Source organism: Ambystoma mexicanum, chromosome 6p (assembly GCF_040938575.1).
Source record: "Ambystoma mexicanum isolate Mex_15411 chromosome 6p, UKY_AmexF1_1, whole genome shotgun sequence".
NCBI lineage: Eukaryota > Metazoa > Chordata > Amphibia > Caudata > Ambystomatidae > Ambystoma > Ambystoma mexicanum.
In genome coordinates this window covers 557,719,340-557,736,569 of record NC_090935.1, presented here as the reverse complement: position 1 = coordinate 557,736,569, position 17,230 = coordinate 557,719,340, and the positions used below count along the sequence as shown (strand labels likewise).

The 17,230-nt window shown below is 45.6% G+C and overlaps 1 protein-coding gene across 5 annotated transcripts in view; it reads right to left on the bottom strand.

The window, feature by feature from the left end:
- The window catches only part of ERBIN (erbb2 interacting protein), a 2,559,118-nt gene that overhangs the window by 263,631 nt on the left and 2,278,257 nt on the right, over nucleotides 1-17,230 (bottom strand). For all 5 annotated transcript variants that reach the window (XM_069627374.1, XM_069627371.1, XM_069627370.1 and 2 more), the window contains one exon: nucleotides 306-1,839. In XM_069627374.1, coding sequence (XP_069483475.1) covers nucleotides 306-1,839 — 1,534 coding nt within the window. The remainder of the gene's footprint in view (nucleotides 1-305; nucleotides 1,840-17,230) is intronic.

The window sequence follows — 17,230 nt, the reverse complement described above, 5'->3', positions numbered from 1 at the left end:
AATCCCAGAGTAATTTGTCAGCACATCATTCAGAAACAAGAAAAAGAATATATACTAATAACAGAAAGGCATCACATTTATCAATGAATGCACATGAAGTACTTAGATTGACATTGTAAAACAAGCTACAAAATATTACATTCACTGTAGGAATAGAACTGTAGAACCACCAGTGTCCTTGGCTGCCAAAGAACGTAGATTTTATTCCTAAAATCCATTTATGGAAAAACATTAATTGCCCAAAATAAAACCAAAGTGCACACATAAATGGAAGACGCAAGAGTAAACAAATCATTTTTTTTTACCTTTTCTAGCTTTTTTGCCTCTATGTGTCGCAGTACCTGTTCCCTCCAATCATGAGGGACTTTGTTTTTTCCTTGAGCGTCTAGCAGTGAATGCTCAGAATTTACCCGGGCATTTTGCTTTTTAGATGGACTAGTCCGTGAGTAGTTAAAATCACTAACAGACATAGTTCTTTCAGGAATATCGCTGACAGTGGGTCGAGCGCTCTGTGGTCTGGGTACATTTGGACCATCAACACTATAGGTCCTTGCAGACATTGGTCTCTGTGGGCCAGGCATTGTCGGCTGTGCTCTCCCCATTCTTTGCAATTCTCTGTATGTCATATAATCTCCTTCGGGCATCTGGGCTCGCCTTTGGGGTCCTGTGTCGGCCATGCTTATAGAAGCGGACGAAGATACGCTGCTCTGTCTTTGTAGAGTATTGCGTGTTCCATGAATAAGGCGATCATTTGGTGGAACAGCCCACATTTCTATGTGCCTGGGACCCATTCTTTGCTGAATGCCATAGGCAGCTGTCGATCGCACATTGTTATGGTTGGAGAAGTTCATGTTTGCAGAATGTTTTGCATAAGAAGGGCTCTCTGTGCTGTCCGACCTGAGAAGGCATTGAGGCGGTAAACTGCCTTGTTGTTCTATGGGTGTTCCTTGTTTCTGTGGCCACAAAGAATCCTTGGCTCCAGCACTACTACTGTACTGAATATTATACTGAGGTATGTTTGTCATAGGTGCACCTACTAGACCTCGTATTATATTGGCTCCTTCAGGGTTATGGTTGGAATCAAATTTGAACACTGTTTTTCTGCTACATGATATTAAGTCGGAAGAGGAGGAAGACACAGGAAACACTTGCAAAGGCTGGTCATAGAGAAGGGTTGCAGACTTGCTGCGCACAATATGCTGTCCATCTACACCAACAGGCGCAACTTTCCCTGTTGAATTAGAATGATTAAGTCCACTGTCACTAGCTATATCGTAAACTCTCATTGCCCCAGTGTCCATATTAGTGATGCTATGAGATTTCACAACTGTTGAAACAGGACCACCCACCTCTGGGGACAGATCATCAGTGCTCTTTGAGATGCACATGTCGACAGAGGAATCCTCATTGGATGTTTCGGCACTCCCTGGATCAACACTCCTAGCATTTCCTGTGACTCCCTCAGAATGCCCATTAACTTTACTCACAGGGTAGGCGTTGGCATAATTATTTCCAGGCATTAAGTGCTCAGCATCTTCTCTGGTATTATTAGTTAAAAATCCATCTTCTGCAACCACATTCCTACCACTCATCTTTGCCATTTGCATTGCATTTGGGTGCAAGCCATCAGCACTCATTAAATTGTTAATGTTCATGTTGATCTGGTCCAGCCTTTCAGAACTGTCAGTGACATCTTTCAGTCCAAAGCCTTTCTCTGCTAGAACTAGCCTTTCCTCAAAGTTTAATTCAAAACCGGTCAACTGAGAAATTTCTCTTCCGTGGACATTATCTAATTTTTTCCCATTCTGAAGAACACGATTGAAATTGTCATCTTGTTGTCTGAAAGCAAAAGAAAAATATTTGAAACAATAGAAGTAGAAGGCAGAGCAACATCTTTCTACGTTTGCATTACATTATCTTTCAAGCTACTTCTTTGCAATCAGATATCACCTACAGCATTCATGGCAGACGTTACTTACCCAGCAATATTATTTTTGTGGCTTGATCAGTTTAAAGTCACATGCTTTGCATAGGCCACCCTCTACTGTTTAGTCCAGAGTATTACAAGTTGTTTACTTTCAAAATAAAAGGACATTGACATCCCGGTTACACTATCCCAACCCTACGTGTACAGGAACCTATGATACTCCCCCCCCCCCGTCCAAACAAACTAAACGCATTACAGATACACCACCACCACCACCACCACCCCCTCCCCCATTTAAGTTCAGACACATTAAAAAGTGATGGTGACCCACGCAGCAAACGATAAAATATAGTTGTGAGATATACCGACATTGCCGACAGGTAAGCAGCGATATGTTAATACTGCAAGTCAAGGTAAGTTAATCCATGCTTTATCCTAGCTATTTCTTGCCATCCAATCTAAATGAATAAAGAGAACTTAACATTTTGAGGTACTTTGTGCACATTTTGACAAACACAACATTTAAGTGGTTGTAAACGGTTGTAATTTGGAACTATTTTTCTTGCCGCTAAAATGGCACCGATACCATGCCATGATGCCACCATCAAACCATTTTTACTTTTAGATGTGATTGTTAGGCAGAATCCTGTGCAGTTCCCTCCGGGACCACTACACACAATTAAGACCACAAGTGGTAATACAAGTTCACCTTTGGTACAAGCCTGTACTACTATGTTAAAGTGGTAGCAGTAGCGGAAAAGCCAGGCTTATCTCAAGAGTATATCAGCAGTAGCAGAGATTACACAAAGGGACCACAATCACTGTGGCTCAAGCAAACACTGACTGAAGGTTTCTGGTAAAAAATTATACTTACATTTATTTTTCAACCATCTGTGAAACACAACACTTTTATTATTTCAAAACCACAAGAAAAAAACACTACAAAAAACCAATTCTCTTGGCACAGAATAACTCAAGGTAAGTACCGTAGGTTTTGGCAGACCGTTGTTGGGCAACAAAAGACGTTAAAGGGGATACACATGCAATCACTTTTTGACAGCTCGGTCGTATTAAAGAAACACGTATCCGCAGCGAGAAACGTTACCGGGGCAAAACACACTTAGCACCTGGGCTAACCAGAGAGAGTTGGGTGCAAAAATCATATGAAATACTTTTGTCAAGGCAGACAGAATCAGAGAACACTCGCTGACAGGAATACAAAACGTCAATAGGCCGGAGCCAGTGTCAAGTGGAACTGGGTTCCTGTTGTCGAGGATCACAGTCAGATAGTTCAAGATTCAACATTGACAGGAGTACTTGGATATTGTCAACAGGGGAATCAAAAGTTATAAGGAGGAGGAAAGACGAGGGCAAGCCTTGGAGGAGGAGAAAAGGGATTCACCCTAGTTCTTCAAGCAGAACACAGTACCTTATTCAAGGAAGAAGCTGGTGTCACGGCAGTTGTTCCTGGTAGTTTCCTGCAGACCCACGGTTCCTGGAGCTTCGGCAAGAAGGACGACGTCTGGAGGGGTCTGCACCACACAGGGATGAAACCAACAGCAGCAACGGTGAATAAAAGGTGCGCTCCTTTAAAACAGCAGAGGCTCTTCAGGCGGCTATCCGGACCACTACAGCAGTGTGCAGCGATTTCGACCATAAAGAGGATCATCTGGCTCAAGGGAAGACAACTCCGGACTGGATCTTCTCTGGTCGTCGAAGGGTAGATAGCTCAGGACTGCAGCAGGGCTTCAACGGGACTGGGTAGTTGAAGCAGCCGACTTCTTCTCTGCTTCTCTTCGGTTCCTTGTAGTTCCAGTGGCGACTGACTTCCAGCCCAAGAATCCGGGATTTTATGCAAAAATCCCCCATTCACACAGCCTGGCTGTCAATCACGCAGCAGGGGGGTTGTCAGGCCCAGACGTCCACCTCAGCCAATCATGGCAAAGTGTGACTTGGGTTTCCTAGGATACCCTGTACAGGGGGTGACTACACCCCTCCCTCACATTCAGCCCACCTAAACACCCAGGCGCCCAGAGGAGGGCTTCTTGGCAGAAGCCCGCCAAAAGACTGAACAAAGAAGGCAAACCTGGTAAAACACAAGAAGGTCTTTAACAAAAAGAAATGGCGACTAAACCCAACCGGAGCCAAAAGAAAGACGATTTGGTCAAGCGGGTTTATGTTCGAGGCTAATAGAATAGCCTAAAACAATACCACGTTTATATAGTATAATCTAGGTAGAAAAGTTAGGGTAGATACCACTGCCACCAGCCAAGTCTAAATGTTAAAAGAGCAAAACAAAGCTCTAGGGGGTACAGATAAAAAGGGCTAAGGATTAACCCTTTCCAGTACTCCATGTAAAATGGGGTGTACTGGATCTGCGGTTAAATGACTAGGTAAAGTTAATGGCAACTTTACCCTTTTCTGGGGAACAGTAGTCCACCCCAGAAAATGGAGTCAGCGTGAAGTCGAAAAGACAACCCTGTGTCACTGCACTGAAGATGCTGTGTAACACACAAAAGAAGGTGGCTACTGAAGTGGTGTACTCCAGAGTCCACAATCACAAAAATAGATGAAATACACATGGCAAAACATGAGTAAGAGTGGGGGGAAAGCTCAACCAAGTGGAAACAAAATAACTCCAGAAATCCAGCAAAGCTGCTGGCGGACTCGCTATGTGAGGGAAATAAGCCATAGATTGACAATTCTCCCTAACACTGATAAACCCAATTTCCTTTGGGAGACCCCCTGAGCGTTTTCCCTCCGACCATGAAGTTTTAGTTGTGGCAAGGTATTAAATGGTGGTGTGGCAGTTTTCGTTGCTGGCTGATACTGGGAGAGTAGGCAGCTAGCTAACGGTGCGTGGGAGGATGCATCCAAGCACCAGTTGCAGTTTTGGAAGACATAGTAGTAGATCCAATCTTTATTCAGAAATAAAAATTCCCATTAAAAAACACAATAAAAATACAATAGTAAAAATCATTTTGTTACGATAAAAATCTTGTGATCTACAAGAGTAAACTAAAATCATTCATAAAAGCATAAAAATTGCCTACGTAACACAAGAGCCTGTTCAATAGATAAATATACATTATGGGTCATCCGCTGGTCCGGGAATGACAATAAAAATCGAAGTGCTAATTGCACGTGTCTAAATTTGGACGCTAGTAATGCTGGGATTATAAAATCTCTCCTTAGCTTTGCTAAAGTAGGACAGAAAAACAAATCGTGCAGAAGATCATGTCCATCATTCTTGTAGCAAGGGCAACTCGTCCTCTCAGTGCAATTTGTTGGTGGGAAAATAGCCCTTTCCCCAGTAAACACAAGATTTACTCTAAAAGCCATAAGCACTGCACTTTTCCTTGGGGTGAAGAACCACTGGACGTAGGTTGGCCTTACAATTTTGGGCTCAAGATTGCAGTAATAAAATTGTAAGCTTTGTTTTTGCAATTCACTCCTTATTCTCGCTCTATGGGCAGAACAGGCGCCTATCAGCGTTGCCTCCTCGAAGTTCGTCACAGAACAAATGTCCATAACCGAGCTCTTGTAGAGATGATTTTGGAAGGGCCAGTAGAGAAGGGTGTGTGCACAGCAGTTTATGCTGGCCTTCGCTGCACCCGTCCTATTTCCTGGTACCGGAACTTAATGTTTTTGCAGATTACACCAGGAAAATGGCTGCTAGGTGAGGGAACATGCACGCACACTCCAGAACAAGGCAATACGTCTCCCCAAATTACTAATATTTCATACGAAAACTGTGTTGTTTAGACATTATACCTTGGGAGACAGTAGTTCAGAATTATGGGATGCCTGTTCTTTGTTATTTCTTTTTCATTACCGTAAATCACTTTGTGGGTTTAGTTGCATCTAAATCCTTCGAGTTGTTTTGGTCCACTCCTGGTGCTTTGTTGAGTTGCCAGCACATGAAGCAACAGTTTTGTAATAATATTTAAAAAAATAAAACACATGGCGATTACTAATTCAGACAATAGAAATAGCTTTTTTTTTGTTTCAACTGCAAGGTTTCTATAATTACTCAGTATGCTAGGTTACTTTTTGTGCAGTATTTCATCACCATGGATAGCGCGTAGGAGGTGCTCTGGGGGAAAGATGACAGCATTCGTTTGCACAATTGCACATTTTTCACAAAAGAGCAGAAAGGGATTTTTTAGGATAGCCATGTTTTTGCCATGTGTATTTTTGTCTCTATATGGCAAACAAGTTACACATTTGAATAGCGGATGTTTAAATCATTATTTACTGGAATTAGTGGCATGTTATACCATTATGATTTTGCACCGTCAGTCATTCCGCTTGGGAATGTGCAGAGTGCCTTAGTTAATTTTCCAGTCCCTTTGGTATCATCGTTCTTCTTGTGTTCGGCTCTTTTAAGCAGCAACTGAAGGACAATGGAGTTTTCTGTGTGGAGCTCTTTGCTACTCAGAGCTATCGTGTGCTGAGACGTGCTTGGTTACTCGGCTCTTGCACTGCAAGTGTTAGCAAATAGGACCACAGGCTAGGGAAGAAAGTAATGCTGCAAGGCTGCGGTAAAGTAAGGTAATCCACAAAACCTTCTTTCCCCATCAAAGCATCCACCTTTACTTGTTTTTATTGTGCAGTCTATTGTGGCCGGTGTGATTGTTTTGAGTGTATCTCATCATAATATATTTTTAGGTTACTCAACAACGCCCATTGTGCTACCTACCCAAAACTCACCACTGTCTATGCCCTTACATTCATAGTTTCCCCATAATACAAAATGTGTTCCTTTGGGTCCACAACAATCCCTCAGCCCTCTTGAGGATCTACAGAGTATATCTGACACAGCAGCTCTAAGTCAGGAGGGCCTTTTCTCACGCCTTCAATCGGTCTTTAAAGAAGGAAAAAAATATAAAGAAAAAAGGTTTAGAAAAATAAAAAATGGGAGTCCTTTTATACTCAGTCCTTATGATGTCTTGTGTTCTGCTGCCATATGATAAAATATAAGCCTACCGTTCCAAATTAAACCTCTTTGAAATTCCAGCATCTAAAGTGTGTTTTGTCACAGACACCATCTGCCCTCTCTATTTAGCACAAAGTTAGCACTCACAACTCGCATTACTGCCACAATGGAAACCAATTTCACTGCTATTAAACTTCCCAGCCAATTCTGACTGATAAGCCATTCCCCTTGTTCCCCCTCCTCACCCATACAATCAATATCCTGGCGACAAATACAAAGAAGGTCATTTAATTTAAATTCAGTCCAGCTGTCACACAGCCACTGACATAGAATTCCATGTTGTGCCTGATGACTACATTGCATAGCTAGTGTACCATTCGTAAACTATTTCTGCTAACTAGTGAACTGTCGCATGAACCATATGACATTCATACTTACTGTAATTGTATTTCTGGTGCTTGTATCTGTTTAGATTCACATGCTGTGCATATAGCCCGACATCTAATGGTAATCGCGGAGTATTGCATGTATGCTTAGAAGATTGAGAAGGGATGTAAATCTGGTTGTGTCTGTAACACTAGCCCTATTTTTGCAGTGTTTTTTTGTTCTGCCATGAGGGAGCCTCAAGAGAATGCGTGAGTAAGTACAGAAGGATAGAAAGGTGTAAGATGTCTATGTCCCTCTAACCCCAAGAGGAGAGGAAGGGTGGGCACATGTGAATCTAAGCAGAAACAAGCACCAGAAGTAAGACTACAGTAAGTAATGTATGTCTTCTGTTGCTTGTCAATCTGCTTAGAATCACATGCTGTGCTTAGACTAGCGAGCAGTACCAGGCGGTGGAGGTAGGATGTTTGAAGGAACAGCGGCAATGAGATGTCTTACCACCACCTGAGAATCAGTCTTAGAATGTGTATCTAAGCAGTGATATTGTGTAAATTATAATTTACTCACCGTAGTCACTAACGTACTCCTAGTCCATAGTCCCTTTCCTCCATACTGTATGGACGTCCCTCGCTAGGGATGGGAGACAACCTTTTTCACCAGAAAAATCATCTTCCCTTTAAATTTAGATGCGTGCGGTGCGTGGCCCTGGGAGCATGAGCTCCCCTGACTCCACCCACCGCTGCCACTCCTCAGTCCCCTTTGACATGTCGCCGATATTAACATTGCCTATTGACACTAGTTCTATTGGGGGGAAGACGGTGTGACGAATGGAGGAAGGGGGACTATGGACTATGAGTATGTTAGTCACTATGGTGAGTAACTTATAATTACTCCTAAGTCCCGTCCCCTTTCCTCCATACTGTATGGGCGATTACAACTGAATGTAGCCCGAGGGTGGAGAGTTGCCCCTCTTAAGTAAACATAAGTAAACAAGTTCCTCAACACAGCCTGGCCAAATGCTGTGTCCAACCTGGCGCTGGCATCCAGGCAGTAGTACTTGCAGAAGGCAGAGGGTGTAGCCCACATAGCCGCCTTGCTGATAGCCTGCCACGGAACAGGTCTTTGGAAAGCTAATGCCGTGTCCTTAGCTTTTGATGGCGTGGGCATGCATGTTTGCTGGCAATGGTTTGTGCTGTCCCTCATATGGCTCCTTGATGGCCATAACCATCCACCTTGCTATGGATACCTTGGAGGCCTGACAGCCTGGTTTTGATCCCCCCAAAGGAGATGAAGAGGGAGTCATTTACAGAAGCTGTTGGTTCTGTCCAGGTAGAATCTTAGCGCACGTCTGACATCCACATAGTGCAATACCCTCTGAGCCTCACCCTTAGGGTCCGCGAAGAATGTCAGTAATACCATCGCCTCATTTAGGAGAAAAGAGGAGACAACCTTGGGTAGAAATGTGGTCTGTGTTCTGAGCACCGCCTTGTCCTTGTGAAATGCATTATATGGCTCTGAAGCCACCAGCGCCTGGATTTTGCCGATTCGGCGAGCCGAGGTAAGGCCCACTAGCAGGGCCGTCTTCATGGTAACTAGCCTGATGTCTGCTGACGCCATAGGCTCAAATGGTTTATGTGCCAGGGCGCCCAGGACCACATTAAAGTCCCACACATGGTGTGGTTTCTTGATAGGTGGATACAGTCTAGTCAGACCCGCCAAATGCCTCTTAACTACCGGATTCGCGGATGAAAAGACTTCCTCTTCCAAGTTCTTGTAGGCCCCACTGGCCGCCAGATACGTGCATGTGTCTACCTGCACCCCTGAATGTGCGAGGTCTGCAGAGGAGGATAGACCGTCATCCAACGAGCAAGTCAACCATCAATTTCCTTTGATTCTGCCCAGTGACAGAACCTGGTCCACTTGTTTTTGTACTGGCTCTGGGTAGTGTCGCTCCTAGCCCCCTGTATGACAGCCAGGTTATAGCATGCGACAGGTGCAGATGCTTCAGGGTGACTGGTTCAGGAAACATGCAATGAGGGCTAACTTATGCAGGGCGAGGTGAATCATTGTGCCCCCTTGTTGAGAGAGTAGGGGTGCTGGACCCACCAGGAGGTGTATATGTGTACCAGGGCTGGTCCGACAGGATGAGAAGTTCAGAGAACCAGGGCCTTGCTGGCCCCCATTGAGCTATCAGGATGATCCGAAGGTCCCGCGACTCCCTGATACTGCAGATGACCCTGTGCACCAGGGGAGTGGGGGAAAAAGCGTACATGCTTATGCTGTTCCAAGGGAGCTGTATTGCATCGCCTAATGAACCCCTGCCTTGCCAAAGCCAGGAGGCGAACTTGGGGCACCTCCTGTTGGTACTGGAGGCAAAGAGATCCACCTGTGGATGACCCCATCTGGTGAAGATGTCCTGAAGGACCTCCTGTGTTCATATGTTCATATGTTCCTTTACAGAGACAATCATTGGCCCAGAAGAATGCACACACACCCTAAACCGAAACTTCAATGGACATAGTACGAAGGGTGCTAAACAGTCCTCAAAACATCTAGAGACAAATACATGGACTTGGACCAAAGGATTGGTCACTTGTTTGCCCGGCAGTTGACCATCATGAGGTCAAGATAAAGGATACACATCCAACACATTTTTGTCAGTAGCTCGGACATGGGATTAGGAGTTGCTTTCCAGAAAATGCAATATTGGTTGTTACAGTCTCTGCATGAAAATGGCAGTGTTGTAAATTACTTTTTGTTTTGCATATATGTCTATTTGAGACGAGTTTTTGTCTATGTTAACCACATTGCGCTGTATGAACTTCTGTATATGTAAATTGAAAAAAGAATGAAAAATAATATACCAGCTAGTTAATACATTCTGTAAAAAGTTTCATAGGAACTGTAAATGTCTTTGCATGATTGGATCAGCAAATGCATGGACCCCTCCGATGAGGGGTACAATGGGCAGGTTGTCACATGCCCCTTAATCAAAATAACTCAAGATAATAATATAAAACCTACATGAATGAGAGTAAGGTACAAAATACAAGTGGCAGGACGCCATAATGTTTGTACCAATCTGTGGGAGCAGAGGGGAGGAAGGAGGAGAATGAGGATTCGGGAGCCAGAAGCCCGTGGATACCACAGAGGATCCATGGGTCGGTGAACTTTATCCACCAGCAGTGTACGTTAAGGGCAGGCCTGCCCCCCACTGGAGACTCGTGGATCCGGATGGGCCTGTTGCAACTTCTTCCCCTCTGAGGCTGGGAAAAACCCTTGTTAGCCGCCTTGTGCTGTCTGCGCCTGTGCTGGCTAGGGGATCTGTCCGGTTGTCTGGACTGTCTCTCCTGGAAGCCCCAGAAGGTCCGACCTTTGTCCGAGCGCTGCTGCGTTTGGCTGTAGGTCTTGGGTGCAGACTTGGTCAGAACAGATAAAGATTGCGCTGTCTGTGAGCTATTCTTTTTCTTATCAAGCTCCTCATCTGTTGTTGGATGAACAAGTCGCCCCCCTCGAAAGGCAGGTCTAGTATGCGACCTTGCACATCTGGATTGAATTTTGTCCCCTTGAGCTAAGCCACACTTCTCATGTCCGTGCCAATACAAATGGCTTGGCCTGAAGTGTCAAGGTGGGCCACTGTGGGCTCCATTATATCTTGTGCCACGATTTTGGCCTCAGCCAGCTCAGCCTTGAAGTGAGCCTTGGCTGTGTGTGGTGTGCTCAGGAAGGAAATCAGCAATTTCCAGGAACAACTTCTGGTTGACAACCGCCAACATGGCGTCGGCCTGGCGCAGCTGTAGAGTGGCCTTAGAATGCATTTTCTTCCCGAACGCCTCCAAAAGATTTTCCTCCTTTGCCAGGAGCGCAGAGGCTGAAGCCATTGAGGAGGATTGTGGCTTGAAGTATAGTGTTGCTGCCACTATCACAGAGGAGTGTGATTGGGGGTGTGCCGACAATAAGAGGGAGTCCCCTTCCGTTTGCCTGTACTTCGCTTCGAGACGCCTGTTACACTGGGTAGAGTGTGGCTTGAACCAACCTTTTTTGGCTAATGCTTTGACATCCTTTTGAAGTGGAATTCCAATTCTAGTAGGATGGCATAGCGTGAGAACTTCAGTTAACACCCCCGCCTCCGGTTGTTCCACCTGTGACTAAGTCAGAGGAGATGATGATGATTTTTCATTTTCTGGTGAGAAAGGTTCCGTCTACCATACAGTATGGAGGAAAGGGGACGGGACGTAGGAGTACAGTGTGAACAGAAGTCCAGGTAGCTGCTTTGCAAATAGCATCTAGAGGAATATTTGCAATAAAAGCTATAGTAGCTCGTGTCTCGAGTAGAATGTGCAGTCGGTGTAAAAGGTAAAGCTCTTTTTGACAGAGTAACATAACACATTTGGATAAACGATCCATTTAGAGATTGACTACTTCGAGACAGGATCTCCTTCTGCCCAGTGGCAATAGACACAAAGAACCGATCTGTCTTCAGAAGTGGTTTCATTTTATTGAGGCAGTACATAACTGCTCTTCTAACATCCAATGTATGCAGAGTTCTTTCAGCTGAATTGGTTGGGTTTTGAAAGAAAGGCGGCAGTTCTAAGGATTGGTTCACATGGAATTTAGAGATAAATTTAGCTTCAAAGGGTGGATGTGTGTGAAAAACCACTTTGTCCTTATTGTGAAAAACCACAGGGTGTTTCACAACCTAGTCCCTGGGTATCCGGTACTCGGGTGGCAAGGGGTGTTAGATCAGAAAACGACCCTATAGTATGTATATTATATGTTGGCCAGAAACCAATCGCATCACGTGGCTAACATCGCAATCGCAGAATCGTCAATATAACCAGAAGGCGTCCATTTTGTGAAATGTCGGCCATTTGCTTTTTCCTTTCTGTAAGAACGCTTTGCAAAATGTATTCTATGCTTCGAACTCGCAAACGGGTCAAGGCCACGGCCTGAATGCTGAAAGACTAACAGACAGGAATGTCAAACTATGCAGAAATACATTGTTTTCCTTCCTCACAAAGTCCTTGGAGGCGAGCAGAAACCGCACCTAATCAGCGGCCCAGGTGCCGGCCTGTCTTCGAAACTCTGCAGCAAAAGGCAGTTAAAGCATGAATTATATTCTTTTAGTGGTACTCCTTCGCGGAGACTAGTATTTCTTCTTCAGAACTGTCTGACCCTTAGTTCATGAATCGAAACACACAGATAACGTGCTAAGGAATGTTTCTATCCTACGAACATGATATCCTTGCTGAACTAAGAGCTTTGTGTTCCCCATAACAAAAAGCTGTCTCCGCTACTATTGCTAGAATAACTATATTTTGACTGAATAGAGACTCGTGTATTAACGTGTCATAATTGTCATGATTGTCAATCACCAGGCCCTAGCCTGAATGATACATTTATGGGAGGATTGATTTGCCTTCAAAGATTGTATGTTATGTATATATATTGTTGCTTGAGCGTTGCTCGCTCTCTTGCATCTCACGAGGTCTGGGAACACACGTTGCGAGACGTAGAGACCCAGTCGGCCGACTGAGAATACTTTAAAATAAACCAGACTTGTTTGGAAATTGAATCTCTTTTCTGTTGTGTCACTAGTGTATATGGTAATTGTGCCTTAACTACCATATGCGGTCTTTATGGCCTAGCAGGGGAAGTCCATAGTTTTTGGATCCAGAACCTGAGGGTGGACAAGCGAGGGAGGATCACCTGGGTAGGGGGTCCTCCGGGAGTGGGGAGAAGCACCCAATGGTGAGACATGGTATCCCGCTTTTTCCACAACCAATCTAACGCCTATCCCTGCTTATTTTATGGGAAACTACAACTGCCATAATTCCTCCCGACTCTATTTTAACAGCAGTACTGCGCAGAGGAAATGAGGAATGAGGCCAAAAAATGTTATCTCCCCTGATTTGCATTGGCCCTCCCCTGTAATGAGGCAGAGTCAGGCACGTAGCTCTAACAAGGTACACCTGCCGCTTATTAACACTCCACGTGAAGATAAAAGGTGGCGCACACATGCACCTTTTGAGCAAGGCTGGGTACGAGAAGGAACAACTCTTCCGAGGCTGATGTGAACCAGGATGTGGAAGTTGGAAGGCCTTTGGGCTGATCGGCAGTTGAGGGGATCAAGATTTCCATGCTTTTGGGAAGCAGTGAGCGTTCGAAGAGCAAAACTGACTGGGGAGAGGAAAGAAACCTTCAAATTGCTAGAAAGCGGCACACGAACCTCCTGGGTTAACAGCAGAGAACGGTAGAGTTGGAGAGGAGCAGAGGAGGCATTGGTAACAGCTTTGAGCTGCAGGAAAAAGATGAAAGAAATCCAAATAACACGACCAGTAAGTTATTGAAGGGAACTAAAGTCTGGTTGATGTTAAAGGGAAAGTGACTAATTTGAAAGTGGAAGGTTGCATGTGTTCCGATAAAATGTCAATGAAGAGGTCAATTGTTGAAAGGAAAGGATACAAAGCAACAGCGTGGTCCTGCGAGGTTAAGTCGCATGTTCGAAAGCCTCTGAAATGTAATGAGTTTTGAAAGATATTACAGCGGGGATCAAAGGAAAGAAAGTAACCGCGATAAAGAAATAAAGTTGAATAAGAGGAAAGTGAAATATTTAAAGTGTGAATATGCCAAGAGGGCAAAATATGAGAACTTTGGAAAAGGCCAAGAAGACAAGGTAAAGAGAATAAGAACTATAAGTACCAGGAGGCGTCGGTGCTGCAAGAGAAGATTGTGAGTTGAATTGTTCAAAGTGGTCATGCAGAGGTCTATGTGAATTCCTTGCAGTTTCTAGTCTTTGACAGTGAAAAGATACTTTAAATAAAATGTGGGGACAGGAACCCCTACGAAGAAGCGACAGGCTCGAGCCCGGCAGAGGGAAGCCTGTGCAGAACTGTGAGCAATTGAGAAAGTGAATGTGAATTGAATATTGATGGCAAGGCGGGCGAAGCCAAAGGAAGTGATTGAACAATTAGAAGATGGAAGCATAAGATTGAACTGTTGAATTGTGCCAGTAAGTTAAAGTGTGCAAGACGGACAGAATTGTGCGATCCACCTAACCTTTGTTTTTTAAGAGACTGTCTTGACCCCGTGGGGTTGAACCTGGGGAAGGGAGTTGATACTGAAGCCATTCTGATATTTCTTTTTGAGACACTATTTTCATTTTGTATTTCCTTAACACATTTGTCTTTTTGAGAGTGGGGTTGCTCTCCGTCGCAAACAGGTCTGTGACCGGTGAACCCACCTGCAGAAAATCTCTTGAAGGACTCTCTCGTTCAGTTGCCACTCATAGTTGTTGGAGCCCACCCGACAATCCATCACCAGTTTCGATTCTCCCGGCAGAGGAGTCGTGGAGATCCAGCTGTCCTGCTGCATAGGAGCAGGGATCTGGTGTCCCCCTGCATGTTGAGGTAGTATATGCAGGTAGAGTGGTCCATCCGAATGCAAACTGCACTGCTCCCGATTAATGGGAGGAATGCCTTGAGTGGAAGCTAAGTGGTCATCATTTCCAGCTAGTTGATGTGATCTTGTCTTGGACCACAGACTGTGCACTGAATGTGTTCCCAGGGTAGCGCCCCACCCTTGGGAGTGAGAAATCCGTAGTCATAGTGTGATCCGCAGGAGGCAATCTGAATGGTCCGCCCACCATGAGGTTTGCATCCAGCTCCCACCACGTGAGGTCCTGCTGTAGGTGCGCAGGTATAGTGACCAGGGCTCCTTGATGACCAGTCTCCTGGTCCCAGGTTGCTGGAAAATGCAGCTGCAACCTGGTGTAAGGGATGCCACCAGTACTCCCAGCAGGTGCTGGAACCACCAGGCCGTAGTTACTGTTCTGCTGAGGAAGTGAGCAAGATTTGATCGCCAAAACCTTCTCCTCTGTGGGAAAAACCTTCTGCTTCTGCGTATTTCACAGCAGCTCCAAAAACACAAGTGTTTGTGTAGGCTAGAGCGGAGACTTCTGGAAGTTGATTGAGAACCCCCAGTTCATAGATTGTAGTCATGAGGCAGAGTACTTGACCTCATCGTCGAGGTAAGTGCCAGCCTGCCCCCGACTGGGGTGCTGTGGATCGGAGAAGAGCAGTCATTGCATTTCTGGGGTGGAGGGGGACAGAAAAAAGCCCTTGTACGAAGACTTCTGGTGTTTTCGCCTATGATGGCTGGGTGACCTCTCTGGTGTCTGGCGTGGCGGTCCTGGAACCCTGGAAACCGCCAAAGGATCATCCTTGGTCTCATCGAGAGTGGCCCTGTGTGACGGTTTTTAGCGCTGGCTTGGTGAGAAAGGCCAGGGATTTGGCAGAGCTGCTCTTCTTTCCAAATCAAGTTTCTCATCAGTGGTGGAGTGAAACAAGTTGCCGCCCTCGAAAGGAAGGTCAATGATTCTGTCCTGAACATCAGGGTTGAGTCTGGTCGCCTTGAGCCATGCAGTCCTTCTCATGTCAATCGCCACAGGTGGCCCTGCTAGCGATCCCTATGTGCGCTACCGTGATGTCCTGTGCCACAAGTTTCGCTTCTGTGAGTCCTGCCTTGAAAGAGGCTCGTTAGTCGGCAGGAATATCCATGAGGAAGTCTGTAATTTCCCTCCACAGCCGTTGGTGTAACGCTCACCTGATTCCCACGGGGGCGTCAATCGGAACTGGACTGCTAAGGTCTCCACCAGCGTTATTCGTAGTGCAGAGACGGCTGACTGGACCGGCCTTCCTAGCTTCATCTGCTTGATTTGTAAAAGTAGTTTCCTAAAAGCAAGAGGAGGGGAATTAGCCACCCAGTGGATTGCAAGGAAACACTTGTTTAATTTGTTCCCTCTAAGCACCCCGATATTCCCCTTTTGCTGTCTCATCTTATTGCTTGTAATGAGGAGCTCTCCATCCTGCACCGAGCGCAGGGGCGCGTAGAATCCCAGTTGCTTCACTGGTTTGAAGAGTTTGGGCGAGTTCCAGACATGTTGGACTCCGTGGTAAATGGCAAGGAGCCGTAAGTATAATGTCTATAGAGTTCAATTGTCTGTTATTCCCTCGTTTTTATCCCTTTTGTATTGCAGCTTAATCCGAGAAGAGTTCAGCTTAATCCGAGAAGAGTTCACCTGAAGTGCTGCAGGTTGCGCGTGGGTAAGAATCTGTATTACCCAGCGTTGTCCGGTAAAAGCGAAATAAATGTCTTTAACGAGTGTTCTTTCCTCCCACAGGTGCAGCGTTAAAGAGGTGGAACGCCGATGAAAGATGCCTAGGGGAGCGGTAACTCTGGTGGGTATAATATGGTTGCTTTGTCTGTCTTTGTCGGCACCCGGCTCACCTTGTTCTCTTTGTCCCTTCCAGGTTCCACGGATGCCGTAATGAAGTGATGGCTGCAGCGCTGAACAGGGGAGATGCAGACTGGTAAGTATGGCGCAACGCGCCTGCTAGCGATGCAATGTTTTTATTTCCGACGTGTCTTTTCCAATTCTGAAGTGCTGCGAATTCGGGAACAGATGAAGATTAAAAGGTAAGTTCTTGTTCTTATTTCTCTTTCTTCTAGGTTGATGTCCAGGTTCGAGGAGGGCGTGGCTGAGGACTGGATGCTGCAGGCATGGTGAGCGTCACGCTGCTGAAGTGCAGAATAACGCGAAGCATGGGCTGCTGTTCGGGCGTGGTTTAAATAGCCTGCAAAGTAGTCCCAGGTAAGAAGTTTCCCAGAACCACACCTGAGTAAAAAATAGTCCCTGTAATAAAATAGTCCCATCCAGGCCTCAAGTGGGCTTTGATTCATTTGCAGCATGGTCTCCAGGAGGTGAGTAATGTCAATGAGCCTGGTGCCTAAGGTGCCAGGACCGAACCCAGATAGCCCCCAGCCGGGGCTGCTGGGGTCTGAAATGTCTGGATGCCTGCTCCCGAGGCTGCCGGGCTGGGTCCAGATGACCGGGGGTAGGCATCATGACAGTTGGTTAGCCGCTGGCAGGATGGTATCAGCGTTGCCCTTTAAGGATGTTCACCATATGTGGAGACTGC